The sequence below is a fragment of the Coffea arabica genome, chromosome 4c, assembly GCF_036785885.1.
Source record: "Coffea arabica cultivar ET-39 chromosome 4c, Coffea Arabica ET-39 HiFi, whole genome shotgun sequence".
NCBI classification, from domain to species: domain Eukaryota; kingdom Viridiplantae; phylum Streptophyta; class Magnoliopsida; order Gentianales; family Rubiaceae; genus Coffea; species Coffea arabica.
The window spans coordinates 37,394,512-37,409,642 of record NC_092316.1 but is presented as its reverse complement, the minus strand read 5'-3'; the positions used below and the strand labels follow the sequence as shown (position 1 = coordinate 37,409,642).

The 15,131-nt window shown below is 37.8% G+C and overlaps 1 protein-coding gene across 1 annotated transcript; it reads right to left on the bottom strand.

Moving 5' to 3' along the window:
• Positions 1-10,006: 10,006 nt before the first annotated feature.
• LOC140004788 (uncharacterized) lies at positions 10,007-14,443 on the bottom strand. The gene is made up of 3 exons (XM_072044934.1): positions 13,232-14,443; positions 12,525-13,141; positions 10,007-11,855 (listed from the first exon to the last, which is right to left on the bottom strand). Exons 1-3 carry the CDS (start codon positions 14,441-14,443, stop codon positions 10,007-10,009), a joined length of 3,678 nt encoding a protein of 1,225 aa, XP_071901035.1.
• Between the last annotated feature and the right edge of the window lie 688 nt (positions 14,444-15,131).

Below are 15,131 nucleotides of genomic sequence, written 5' to 3'. Positions count from 1 at the left end.
TTCCAACAATAATAATCCATAAATCCATCATTATAACCACTAACTACCATTAAATCCAACATTAATCCTCTAATCAGCAACAACAACCCAAGTGTGGGAATACAAAGAGCCCACTTTCACAATTTCCAACTATATCAAGCCATCCATACACATGCAATAGCTTAAAGATGCATTTCTACCATCATAATCCAAGTTTAAGGTGTAGGATGAAGTTATACCTCCTTAGTGCCTTAACCCAGAAATTTTCGGCCCTCAAGAGCTCCAAGAAACCGTGAAATGCAGCCCTTTTTATTAGCTAAATCCAACCTCCAAGTAGTTTGCTAGATGATCTCCAAGTTTGGTGAAGATTGGTTGAAGTTTTGGGTTGATTTGGTGAAGAAAAATGAAGAGCAATGAAGCTTAAGAGAGAGAGATGTTGGCCGGCTGTCTTGGGAGGAAGAGAGAGAGTGATCAGATTTCTTTTAAGCTTCCAAGAGAAGATTAAATGAGTGGTGCACATTCACTCCAAAGTCAACTCTTATTAGGGCTCGTTTGGCACGTTTTAGGCTCGATTTTCTCGCGCGTTTGGTTCACTAGTGCACTGAACCTCCAATGCATTTATATTCATGTAAGTATTATTCACTCTTAATTGTCCCGAAATAAAGGTCTAAAGTCTCTCAAATAAAGTCGCGCGTGTGAAAACGCGTACCGTCAATTTTAACGCTATAACGCGAAACTTCCGAGAAATTCTTATAACGATTGTACTACTAACTATCACTTGAGTATTTATTCATAATATTACCTATTTTAGGATCATAGTACAAGTCTCCAATATTCCAAGCTTATTGTGCTCCTACGCGAATAAAATCTCCAAGTACTATTCACTATTTTTACTAAACGCGCTCCAGGAAATTAATTTTTGAAACGAATCATTTTAAAAATATAACGAAGTTATATTACCATGTATTTAGGTCTAATAAGACTAGAAAATATTCTTCGTGGCAAAAATCTAATTAAATAATTTATTAAGCCATAAATTAGGCATAAAATAATAGTTTTTACGAGTCCTCACAATTTTCTTTTCTGAAAGCATAATGCCATATCTATTTAAAATCTCAGAAAATTTATATAAAAACTTAATATGTTCTCAAAAGATTCTGAAAATAATAAAATATCATCAATAAATATTAAAGTTGAATTAAGGATAGTTTCGAAAATTCCAATAATCACTTTTTGAAACAAGGAAGGATCAGTTTTTAAACCAAACAGCACAACTTTCCATTGATAATGATGATTAGGAATACAAAAACCTGTTTTGTGACGTCCCCACTTCTCCCTAAGGTGAACCAAAGAGTATCCGCGGAACGCCTGTCCAGCTCTCGCCAGGACTCAAGCAATTTCTGTTCAAGCTTAATGCAATACTAGACATAACAACTAAATAAGACAAGTTAAATAATGCGGAAGCCTTCAACTTAACAATTTATAATAATTATCCGAGCCTTACATCGAATATCCAAAGGATACTTCAATGCCTAAAATATACAACATCCAGATACATCAAATCCAAATCATACATTAGGTTCCCAAAAGTACATCCAGTAAGAGGTCTAGCCCAAATTACATTAGAAACCCTAAGTCAAAAGTACATCAAAAGGGGTTTCTCCATGTCCAGTCCTGTCAAGGAAAACAATTCTACAGGGTGAGCAAAACGCTCGTGAGGCCAAGAACACACATGCAAGCACATAGTCCAAGTAACAAACCCAAATAATAGGTCAATTGATAAAGTACAAAGTAATTGATAATTCCAATAAGATGTAAACAGAAACAATTCAAGGATATGGTAGCTCTCAGGAGCTAAGTTCCACTTGCTTTGCCAAGGTCATTCGTATACCTTCCCGCGATGACACTCCGTCAACCGAGTTGGTATTTCCAATCCGTAGATCACCACTTACTTCCATCCATCCACCGTACATACCCCCACCGGGCCTGAACGTCATTTATAAGGTGATACTTAAACGAGTATGCCAAGCAAGATCTCTCCAATAGATCAAGCTTATCATATAATTCTCATGGCTTGCCAAAGTTCCCAACCAAGCCCATGCCGGCTCGAGTCCAAGGTTTGCCTATGAGTTTGGGTGTCCCCCAATTAACATTTATAAGTCGAGGAGATTCACTCCAGCGACGTATGCAGCCATAGCATACCATTACATTTCATTCATTCATTCAATACATTTCAATCATTTATTCAAGTCATTCATAATGCATTCGTTTCATTTTAATCATGAGTCATTCATTTTAAATAAGAACGAGTGCGGTAAAGTACACACTCGCCTTCATTTTCAAAATCTCCAAACAATCATAACAATTAAGCATGTATCAAGTATCCATACACTTGACACTCACCAATATAAGTAATTAGGAAGAAAAGGGGCACTTGAAGTTCAAGCGTCCACCGTGGGATCCTCTTAAAGGTCCTCTTGTGTTCCTGAGCAATTAGTAATGAACAATCACTTATATATCCCAATTATTAAGAAAGATTGCACATTTGTGCGACCTCAAAAAATTTCACGAAAATGAGCCTTAATTACTCGTAAATCGAGATTTAAAAGTGGGATTTTATAACACAAGCAAAATTTGATTTCCATCTTTGAAATCGAGTGCAAAACGATCAAGTGATATCAAAGGAAAAGAGAGCATTTGAAAAAACTCCATTTCCTCTAAGCTATGAATTTTCCAGATTTGGTGCACTCAGTTTGCAAAATCGTATCTCACTCTCTACAAGTCCAAAATTGGAAAACTTGGTACCGTTGGAAACATCTTTCAAAGAAATAAAAGTTCTTAGAAGACAATTTTCCATGATTCCAAACAGAAGGTATTCAAAATTGGACTCAAATTTTCGGTTCTAGACTATCGAGGCAGTTTCGGGGTTGGTTTTTCGCCAACTTGGAAAATTTGGCAAAATTCATAGAATTGGAACTAGCCTTTCAAATTTGAAACTCAACTAGAGTTGCAATCAAAGTTTAAAATGGAATAAGCGGAATGAGAATTGAAGTTTTGAGCACCAAGATATGGTAGTTCAAAGTTACCCAAATTTCCTTGTTAAAGAAGGGTTTTTCCAAAATCAAGCCATGAACTTTGGAAGTTTAGTTGAGCACTGAAACGGCCTTGGAATAGCACCAAAATTAGCATTATAATACTACCACATAAGTAGTATTTCTCTGCCAAATTTCATGGATAAATAAGTACGGAAAGTTGGTTAGCTAAAACACCCAAGTTTCTAAAATTTCAAGGCAAAACTGCCTTGTGTACAAAATGTCCTTTTTCCAAGATTTTGGCCACATGAAATCCTTGCAAACATGGTACATTTTAATAGACAATGTTTATTAAACATCCAAGATATGTTTGATGGTGATTAACACCAAGAATCTCGAATTAACAAGCCTCAACCGAGTTTAGTAACAATTTTGCCCAAAAGGAGAGTTTTCCTTCAAGAAGTCAGTTTCGAAATATGGCCACAAATCACTCAATTCAACTTGGAGTTGGATGTGGTTGGTGGCATTAGAAAACACTTTCATAAAGCTATAATTTCTTAAAAGAAATCATTTTCAAAATCCATCCACAACTAGCTCACATTTGAGCATCAAGTTGTAGTTCATGTTCTGCCCTGTAGTGAACCAACGAAACAGGACAGCAAAATTCAAATGAATGGTGTGGTTCACTCAGGTGGAATCAAGTCATGCATTTTATATTTTTTGAAAGCTGGGAATGTCTAGTTTCCAGTGCCACAAACGGCACTCGATTTCGACATTGGAATAACAAGTTATGACCAAAACAAAAAGACTACCTGGGCAATCCGGGAAAATTTTCCAGTTTTGCTAAACCTTAGAAATCACTACATTTGACCAACCAAATCATGTTATTTTTGGATGAAACTTTCTACATCATCCATATAACATGTATACATCATAATTAAGTCATTAGAACCTCAAAATTTTGCACAAAAGTGCACAAACATGGCAGGGCAGATTCGGAAGATTTTTTCTCTTCATCTCCTTTGAGCTTCCTTTCAACAATACAACTTATTTCCACTAATTTAAGCACTAAACCAACATTAACAACATCAAAACTCATGAAATCAGTCCATCAAGTCATTGTGGGAGTTCATAGACCCCACACACCAAGATCCAACATAAATAAAGCTATCCATGTGAATATACAAGCTTATAAGTGCAATACTACTTCCATAAATCAAGATTTGGAGGGTTGATCGTCCATTACCTCTCTTGAGGAACTAAAAAGAAATTTTCGGTCCTTATGAGGCAAAGAAAAACCGTGAGAGCAGCCTCCTTTTCTAGCTTGAAGTGCTCTTCAAGTGTTTAGCAAGGCGTGGTTAAAATTTGAGGTGATTTGGTGGAGGATTAGTGAAGATTTGATGGAGGAAAATTGAAGAACTTGGTGTTCTTCCTCTTGAAGTGATGCATGGCTGTTTAGAGGAAAAAGAAAGAGTTGCATGGCTGTTTGAGGTGATAAAGTGGGGAGTTTTGATCTGGTGTGATGCTCCCATGAGAAGCCTAAGAATGTGTGGCCCAAAATGCTCAAAAGTCAACAAAGGAGAGTGTGCGTACGTGCGCGTTTCGTGCTCGATTCCTCTCGAGTTTATTTTACTAGTGCACTAAACCTTTAATGCACTTATATTCATATAAAGATTATTTACTCTTAATAGTCCCAAAAAAAGGATTTAAAGTCCCTCAATTAAATCACGCATGTTAAAACGTGTATTTCCAATTTAAGCGCGATAAAGCGACCCTTCAAGAAATTTTTATAACGATAGTACTAATAACTATCACTTGAATATTTAAACATAAAAATACCTATTTTAAGACCATTGTGCAAGCCTCTAATTTTTCCAGGCTTATTGTATTCTCGAATCGATTAAAATTTCCAAACACTTTTTCACTATTTTCACTAATGTGCTTCCAAAAATTAATTTTTGAAACAAGTCACTTTAAAAATATAATGAAGCTATAGTTCCATGTAGTTAGGTCTAAAGAGGTTAGAAAATAATATTCAGGGCAATTGGCCAAATAAATAATTAAATGAGCTTGAATTAGGAGTTTAAAATAGATGAATTTTGTGAGTTTTCACATGAGTCTTGTATTACTTCCTTAAATCTCCAATAAATTTGTATCGACGCGTCTTTCGAAAAATTATCGACGCGCAAGCGGTATATACTTACTTAGAACTCATTCACCTTTAATTCCTCAATTAACCTTTCTTAATCTACTATTGATCATTCTTAACTCCCCAAGATAAATGCACTCTCGAATAGAATATCACCTTGAAACACATGTACTCATTATTCCTCACTTAAACGAACCTTCCAAAATTAAATTTGCTAACGGGACGTTTTAAAAACATAAGGAAGACATTGTTCCATATGAATGGACGTAGAATGGTTGAAATAAATTATTTGGAGAAAATAGGTGAATAAATATTTAAATAAACCAATAATATTTGATAAAAAAAATAAGAAATTTTTCGGGTCCTCACATCCTTCCCTTCTTAAAAAGAATTTTGCCCTCGAAATTCACTTACAAATCAATCTCTTCATGGTTAAGCCTATTAGGCCAATCACTAACTTACGTTTTCCAACTTATACTTCACAATTCCTATTCATTCAACTAGTAACCAAAACTTGATTTTCTTCATTAGACATTTTAATTCCCAGATCATAGGGCAACATAATCGGCCTTATGTCTACCTTACCTAAGTAACATCTTCACTCTTAATGCTACTATTACCGCCAATAACTCCAAATCATGAGTTGGCTACTTTCTCTCGTGATTTATTAACTTTCTAGAGATACACACAATCACCTCACTATGTATCGTTAGTATACATTCTAATCCATCCTTTAAAGCATCTGGATAAATCACAAAACTACCTCCTCCGCTCAATAGGACTAACACAAGTGCATCGGTTAAACACCTTTACTTTGAAAATTCTTCATCACCTTTAAAATCCCAAATAACTTGCCAAGTCTTGCACTCTTATAAAATCCTTGATGAACCAAAGGTAGTATTCGGCTAACTCTAAGAATTCCAAATTTCAGTAGGATTCTTTGGTCGTTTCCTCTTAAACAGTTTCCACTTTAACTGAGTCAATAACAATTCCTTCCTTAGATATTGTATACCTAGAAAGGTTACTTCTTCCAATCAAACTCACATCTATTGAACTTAACGAAAGTTGATTCTCTCTAGAAGTTTGTAAACTATTATCAGGTATCTTTCGTGATCTTCTCAAACCTTAGAGTATACCGATATATCATCAACAAATGCCACCACCGATTCATCCAAATACGATTTAACTCCGATGCATTAGGCCCATAAATGCTACTAGTGCTTCAGTCAACTCAAAGGGTGTACCGAAAATTCAAAGTGTCCATGTCTTAAATTGAAAGCGGTGTTAATCACATCAGTTTCTAGTATCCTCAACTGGTAATACCTCAACTGGTAATCCTCTACTTTAAATTCCTTATTCACAGCTCCTGGCCATTGATCAAAATTCCCGTTTATGTGAGGCTACGGAGTATTTGTACTTAGTAGTCACATCGTTCAAGTCTCGATAATCTATAGATATATATATATAGCCTCCAGCTTCCATTTCAAATATGATATCCGATCCTTATTCATTAGGCTCATTGAACCTATCAAATATTTCCCTTTATTAACTCAAATCTCCCGATTTTAATATCTCAAATTGGTGCTCAAACATTGGATTCCCTTCAAAATTAAGTTCTCAATTCGGTCCCGATCCCTGGTTATCTCCAAGACCTCAAGTTTGCCTACGCTCTCAAGTACAATCTCGATCACGTCTATTATCATTCATGTCTTATTATCATTCTAGAGGTGTAGGACAAAGTGCATCCATACATATAAGCCATGAAATTAAAAACAAGGTAAATTTCATATTTCATAAAATATCATAATGGGTACATTAAGTTGGAATAGATTTATCAAATCATTTTAAAAGGAAAAAGGGAAACAACAAGATCGTAACAAAACGTGCCAAATTGCCAAGATACAAAACAACAAAAGACTTTTCCCCTTTTCACAAGATTAAATTTCCAAAAGTGCTAGTCTAGTCTAGGGTAAACTACAACCCCTATCCCTCGAGTGTAGTCAAAACATCTTTACTCGTAAAACTTCCACTACTAGAACCCCTTTCATAACCATTAGTACTAATTACTTCCATCTGGCACTTGATTGCTTTGTAGCAGACCTAACTGGCTGTTGAGTATTTCCTCTTTTTGTTAGGGTTACCAGGGCAATTCAAAAACTTATGCTTGGCACTACCGCACTTAAAACATTTTCCTTGCTTTCCCCAGCACCCGGCTTCAATGTGGTTAATCTTGCCACAGTATCCACAAGTTATATGAGAAGTGACGGCCTGACTAGCTTGAGAATTTCCTTTGTGTTTCCTCTCCAGTTCTACGTTATGGCGTAGCAACTCAGTTTTCTTTGCATATTCTTATTTCCACTGTCCTTCCCAGTAGTCAGCCAATTTTCTTTGAAATTCTACCTCATTTCGAAGAATATCCATTTCCTTACGCATTCCTTCTAAGGTTGTCATCTTACCAGTTGGCTTAAGTCAAATGCTAGCCTTAACCATTCTCTGCTTAACACGGGCGAGCTCTTAAATCTCCATGAGATTACTATCAGTAATTACAATCTCAACAAGGTAAGGGGACCTTATCCCTTAATATAAAGATTCCATGTCTCAGTTCACTCTTCAATACTTATCTACAAGGTCATTCGAGAAGAAATCATAATCTCTTGTTCTCACTAGTACCTTATTGTATCCTCTCAAATCAATCTCACTATTTCGAGATTAGGTTTTCCATGAGCTTAGATGGATGAACTTCAAGAATTGCTCAATTCCTCACACTTTTCTTGGTTCTTAGGTTGGTTGATTGGTTTAGAACTGTAGTGTTCTACTAATCGTGCTAGGGCATCAATCGTCTGGTTAATAGCAATAACTACGCGATTATTTCCCTTCATTTCTAGGGCTTTGGTTCAGTCCAGCAGTCGCTCTATAATTGTCCCCTTGAGCTTGGGGTTGCTTAACCCCTCTCTCTCGATCTTTTTTCACTTTTTTGGCCACCCATAAATTTAACATGTTTAAAGGCATGACATAAAGTGAGTACACATAAACTGAGTTTGAAAAGTGATACCTTTATCACGCCAAACAAATACAATAATCGAAAGGGAAGACACCGAAATAATCGCAAATGGGTACAACCCAATCACGAATTTGAAATCATGAAGCAATAAAGTCAAGCATGTCATGAATAACGGTTAATTGCCTCAAAAGATAGGAAACATAGTAAAACAAGATACAAAATGCAATGGCCTTTAAGCGAGCGCCACCCCGTCTATCTTTAGCAAAAACTTTTAAAATAGTTAAAATCACTAGCTTAGTGATTGGCAGAGCCAAAAGTCTTAATTACCTCCATGGGATCATTTTCATTTCCAGCACTGGGAGTTTTAGATCTCATGTCCCTTATCGAATATCTTGTTGTGAGAACCCGTAATTTTATTAATTGCTAGGTTTTATTTTCTTTTAATTGCACGCTTTTCCATATTTTATTTATTCAAAAAATTATGAAAATAATTTTTATGAGTAAAGATGGTTTTGAAATCATTTTTTCTAGTATAAGTTAGTTTATAAGGTTTTAAGAGTGTATACCGGATATGGGACCCACTAGTGCGGTAAGTTTGATAAAATTCGGCCAATTAGGTTAAGTTGTGTATACCAGATTTAATTTATCATATGTGAAGAGATAATTAGAAGTTACCTAGATGGATTATCATTGGAGAGACAAAAGGATAGAGTTGCATTAAATAAGGGTGACAAGTGTCACCTTGTGGTTTATTCTTGACTTTGACCATCTTACTTACATTTACCAATTAACCAAAATTGACCAACAATTCATCATTTTCTTCATCCTTATGGCCGAACATCTTCAAGAGAAAAGAAAGGAAAAAGCTCTCAAATTTCTTGCTCCAATCTTGCTCAATCTCCTAATTCAACCGATTAAACTTGGATTTCCTCCATAAAAACCTTTAGTTTAGTGGTAGTAAGGTTGGTTGTGGAGTGATTTGGAAGACCTAGGTGCTAAGTTGGTTCTTTTCTTGAGTTTGCAAGGTAAGTGACTAAGATACCTTTCCTTTGATCTTAATGATGTTCAATTGGTAGTTTGTGTGAGTAAAGAGCTAGTTTTAAGTGATATTTCATGACTCTTGGTTGAGATTGGGGAATTTTTTCTATTTATTCATGATTTTTCTGTTTTATATGTTTTATATTTATTGGCCATGGATGATGGTTGGAAATAGTCTAGAATGAAGCCATAGTGCGTAAATTGTAGCTAATTGCAGAAAATTTCCACTTTGTGCGGAAAATGCCAGATTAGGATTTCAAGTATTTCCATTCTGCCCGGTACTATTTCTCCTAGTTAGAGGCCGAATTTGATGTGCGACAGATCTAGGCGAACACCAAGTTGAATTGAATCGCGGAACTTTGACCCTTCTAGAATTACAAGTCACGAACTAAGGATGCTCCTTAACTAGCAAATTTAGTGAACCAAAAGTATAGATAGAAGAACGCCACAATCAAGGAGACTACTTGATTGATAAGTTCGATGAACAACTTGAGACTAATTCTCAAGTATTCAAAGGAAATTCTCTTGAGGCAAGAGTGAGTGAATAAACTCACCAATATTTTATAAAAAATCGAATTGTGTTCTCATGAATGAATACCTAGGCTATATATATAGCCTTACAAGACTCAAAACCCTAGAATGTCCACTGGATGATCTTGCCCTTCATTAAGGGTGGATTTGTCCAAGTTGTATTAACTTAATATCTAGCAACTAACAAACAACTAATAATGGTAACTAAAAACCCTAATTAACAAGCTAGTAATCCGCGAACTAGTCTTCACTTGATTCTTCCACCTAAAGGAAAGTTTATAGAGTAGTTTCTCCATTATGTAATCCTTCAATGGTCCTCAAGTCATCCCCAACTCGTTCTTGAATCGTGCAAACAAGAGCTTGAAGTGATTCTTGAAGTCTTCTAGCACACGCTCTTGTAATCGGACCACTTGGTATTTGCATGACTTGAGCGCTAGAAGTTCGAGCAACCTTGAGCCCCTTCTCATTAGTCCCCTTCTCTTGAAGGCGATTTGTCCCCAAATCAAACTCATCGTCTGCATGAAAAGGACTCAAGTCAGATACATTAAAATTAGCATGTACGCCATACTCACCTGGAAGTTCAAGTTTGTAGGCATTGTCATTTATACGCTCCAGGACTTGGAATGGACCATCCCCCCTGGGAAGTAGCTTACTACGCCTTTTGATTGGGAACCTCTCTTTGCGCATGTGTATCCATACCCAATCACCGGGCTCAAAAACCATCTTGCAGTGCCCCTTGTTGGCACTTTGGATGTATTGAAGTGTACGCTTCTCGATGTTGGCGAGCACCTTAGTGTGTAACTCACGTACATATGTAGCTTTGTGCTTACCATTCAAGTTAACTCTCTCATGAACAGGTAAAGGAGTTAAATCGAAAGGTGTGAGAGGGTTAAAGCCATACACAATTTCAAAAGGCGAATAATGTGTAGCGGAATGAACAGTGCGATTGTATGCAAATTCCACATGTGGTAAGCAATCTTCCCAATATTTAATGTTCTTTTTTATAATTGCGCGCAACAGGGTAGATAAAGTCCTATTAACCACTTCGGTTTGACCATCAGTTTGTGGGTGACTAGAAGTAGAAAATAGCAATTTAGTACCCAGTTTACACCACAAGGTTTTCCAAAAGTAGCTAAGGAATTTGGCGTCCCTATCAGAAACAATAGTGCGTGGCATGCCATGTAATCTAACAATCTCACGAAAGAATAAATCTGCAACATGCTTAGCATCATCTGTTTTATGACAAGGAATAAAATGGGCCATTTTGGAGAAGCGGTCAACTACCACATAGATTGAGTCATGTCCTTTTCTAGTCCTAGGTAGTCCAAGCACGAAATCCATTGACAGATCAACCCATGGTTCATGTGGGATTGGTAAAGGTGTATAGAGACCATAAGGGTGTACCTTTGATTTTGCTTGGTGACAAGTCACACACCTTTCAATGTGCCGTTCTACGTCACTCCTCATGCGTGGCCAGAAGAAATGCTCTTGGAGAATCATTAAGGTCTTGGCAATGCCAAAGTGTCCCATTAGTCCTTCTCCATGAGCTTCTCTCACTAGGAGTGTGCGCATGGAGCTCTTGGGAATGTAAAGCTTGTCCTTGTAGTATAAGAACCCCTGAGAGATGAAATAGTGCTCACGAGAGTGTCGTGGCAAGGAAACAAAAATCTCACCAAAATCTGAGTCAGTGGCATAAAGATCTTTAAGAAATTCAAAACCAAGCAACTTAGCATCTAATGTAGTGATAAGTGCATACCTTCGTGAGAGTGCATCAACCACAACATTCGTCTTACTTGTCTTGTATTTGATCACAAAGGTAAAACTGTCAATGAAGGTAATCCATCTCGCATGTCGCTTACTCAACTTGTCTTGGGACTTGATATGCTTAAGCGACTCATGATCTGTGTGCAAGACAAACTCACGAGGGCGAAGGTAATGTTGCCATGTTTGTAGAGCTCGCACTAAGGCCATTAGTTCCTTATCATAGGTTGAGTAGTTTAGAGCAGCTCCATTCAACTTCTCGCTAAAGTAGGCAACCGGGCGACCCTCTTGGAGTAAAACAGCTCCAATACCTAGACCAGAGGCATCACACTCTACTTCAAAAGCTTTGTCAAAATTAGGTAAACTAAGAACAGGTGCATGTGTGAGCTTGTGTTTAAGTAATTGGAAAGACTTAGCTTGTTCCTCTCCCTAATGAAATTGCACATCTTTCTTGACAATTGACGTAAGTGGGGCAGCAATTGTGCTAAAATCCTTGACAAAATGCCTATAGAAGCTTGCCAAGCCATGGAAACTTCTCACCTCACTTACATTGGTAGGGGTTGGCCATTCACTAATAGCCTTCACCTTTTCTTGATCAACATGAATTCTCTGCTCACTTACAACATAGCCTAGGAAAACCAATTGATTTGTGCCAAAGGTACACTTCTTAAGGTTAGCGTAGAGGCTCGCCTTGCGAAGTGCATCTAGGACCATTTGTAAATGCACAACATGCTCATCTAGACTCCTACTATAGATCAAAATGTCATCAAAGTAAACGACCACAAATTTACCAATGAAAGAACGTAAAACATGATTCATTAGTCTCATAAAAGTACTTGGTGCATTGGTTAGCCCAAAAGGCATGACCAACCACTCATAAAGACCATGTTTTGTTTTAAATGCAGTTTTCCATTCATCTCCTTCTTTCATGCGAATTTGATGGTAACCACTTTTCAAATCAATCTTAGTAAAAATGATAGCACCATGTAATTCATCAAGCATGTCATCCAAACGAGGTATGGGATGGCGGTACTTTACCGTTATGGCATTAATTGCCCTACAATCAGTGCACATTCTCCATCCTCCATCTTTCTTTGGAACAAGTAGAACTAGGACAGCACAGGGGCTTAGATTCTCATGAATCCAACCCTTACTAAGCAACTCCTCCACTTGTCGTTGTTGCTCCTTGGTTTCCTCAGGATTAGTCCTATATGGTGCCTTGTTTGGAAGGGAAGATCCAGGAATGAAATCAATTTGATGTTCAATTCCCCTTAGTGGAGGCAAACCATTAGGTATATCCTCAGGAAAGACGTCTTGATACTCCTGTAAGAGGTTAGTAATAACACTAGGCAAAGAAGCATCAAGAGCATTAGTGAGTAAGGATTCCTTGCCAAATAGAATAAACAAAACCTGGTTAGAATGCAAGGCCTTTCTCACATTTTTCACCTTGGCAAGCATGCTGGGTTTTCTCTCCTGTATGGGCTCTATGGTCGAATGAGAGTGATCCAATTTGCTTGAAGAAGGGTCGGCCAACTCTAATTTCTTAGCTTTGGCGTTTTCCTTCTTGGTGGAAGCATGTAGGTCATACTCTTTTTGTAGACTTACTTGATTCTCATGCACTTGTTGAGGTGTAAGAGGTGCAAGTGTAATCTTTTTACAATTATGCATGAAAGAGTATTTGTTCAAGAAACCGTCAAAAGTGACTCTTTTGTCAAATTGCCAAGGATGCCCTAAGAGTACATGTGCAGCTTGCATTGGTACCACATCACACATAACATCATCTTCGTACCTACCAATGCGGAATATAACTAAAACTTGTTTATGAACACGGACCTCTCCACTGTTGTTTAACCATTGAAGTTTATAGGGACGGGGGTGTTCACTAGTTGGCAAGTTTAGTTTCTCCACCATCAATGCACTAGCAACATTAGTGCAACTTCCTGGGTCAATCACTAAGCTGCATACCTTGTTGGTCACATGGCACTTGGTGTAAAAGATGTTGTCACGTTGAAGCTCATCTTTACTAGCTTGAGTAGCTAGTGCCCTTCTTGCTACCAATCCAACTTTGTCTTGAGTTGGCACTTCCTCTATCTCATCTTCCTCTTCAACCAAGGGAGGCATGTCTTTGTACTCCTCCTCTTCATCATCAGTGACAATGTCTCCATTTGGTAGTACAAGCATGGTCCTTGGATTTGGACATTGGCTTGCAATATGTCCAACTCCTTGACACCTCCAACATTTGGTGTCACGATTCCTAGGTTTTGAAGTTTCAATTGTTGATTTTGACACAACCTTGGAGTCGGTTTTTGAAAAAGGCGGCCGGGAGCTTGACCCTTGATCGTGCTTCGGCTTTGGAGTGGTCCAAGCATTCGACCCTCTCTCTTCCCTTCTAGGCTGGAATGGACGAGGAAATGTTTGTGGATGAGGGTTATAATTTGTGGTTGTACCCCTCCTCTTGAGCCTTTGCTCAATCTTGATAGCCTTCTCCACCATATGTTCTATCTCCACATAGTATTGAAGCTCCAGTTGATCGGCTATTTCAACCCTCAGACCATTGAGAAATCTTGCCATTGTAGCCTCTCTATCTTCTTGAATATTAGCTCTCAACATGGAGATTTCCATGTCCTTGTAGTAGTCCTCAACTGAGCGTTGACCTTGAGTCAAGGTTTGAAGTTTTTGGTACAAGTCTCTATGGTAGTGACTTGGCACAAATCGCCTCTTCATAAGCCTCTTGAGCTCAGTCCAAGTGGTTATAGGTAGTTCACCACACCTTCTCCTGCTTGTAACCACTTGTTCCCACCAAACTATGGCATAGTCAGTGAATTCGACTATGGCAAGTCTCAATTTTTGTGCATCAGTGTAGTCATTACAATCGAATACTAGTTCTACTCGACTCTCCCATTCAAGGTACGTATCCGAATCAGATTTGCCTTGGAACGGAGGAATCTTCATCTTAATCCCTTTGATTGCATCACCAATTGCTTTCTTGTTTCGCCTCGGTCTTCCTTGCTCGTATGCCTCATGTTCCGAATCGGCATTGGAGTCACTAGATTCATCCAGGATAGGTTGTCTCCCAGATTTCCTAGAAGAGGCTTTAGATGAAGTGCAGAAAAATGAAGAGGAAAGTGCAGAAAATTGATTTAAGAAGGCTAGTTGATCACTTGGCCAAGAAACTCTAGGGTGGCGACACTTGTCGCCGCCACCACCTTTCATTTTTCTCTTTCCTTTCCTTGTTATTTTTAACCTCTATTTTCGGTCAAAGCAGCTGACAATTAAGAGGATATTTTGCTCAAATATCAGTAAACTTGTATGGTAAGAAAGTGGTGGTCAAGTGGTGCGTTCAATCGGTAGTGCGCGGGACCCGCCGGTTCACGCCGTTTTTCTTAAAAACACACGTACTAGGGTTTTCACTTCCTATTCACTAATCTTATCTCATTGCTCCTAATCACATATTATTTCTCACTTAAAAGTCACTTTTAATCACCAAATTTGATCCTTGGTCCGTACTGAAAATTCATCCGGCGAAAAATCGCAAAACCCTAATTTGCTCCAATCTTGAAACCGAAGAGTGAAACCCTACTTTCTAGGTCCATTTGTGACGCCCCGAAAGAATGAGTGCGAGAACCCAAGAATTTTTTTT

What these genes read in the sequence shown, in the direction of transcription:
- LOC140004788 (XM_072044934.1), bottom strand. Translation starts at nt 14,443, where the DNA reads ATGAAGATTCCTCCGTTCCAAGGCAAATCTGATTCGGATACGTACCTT. An exon ending in TACCAATGCAAGCTGCACAT is followed by an intron (nt 13,142 to 13,231) that starts GTACTCTTAGGG and finishes AATTGTAAAAAG; the next exon opens with ATTACACTTGCACCTCTTAC. An exon ending in ATTAATGCCATAACGGTAAA is followed by an intron (nt 11,856 to 12,524) that starts GTACCGCCATCC and finishes ACCTGTTCTTAG; the next exon opens with TTTACCTAATTTTGACAAAG.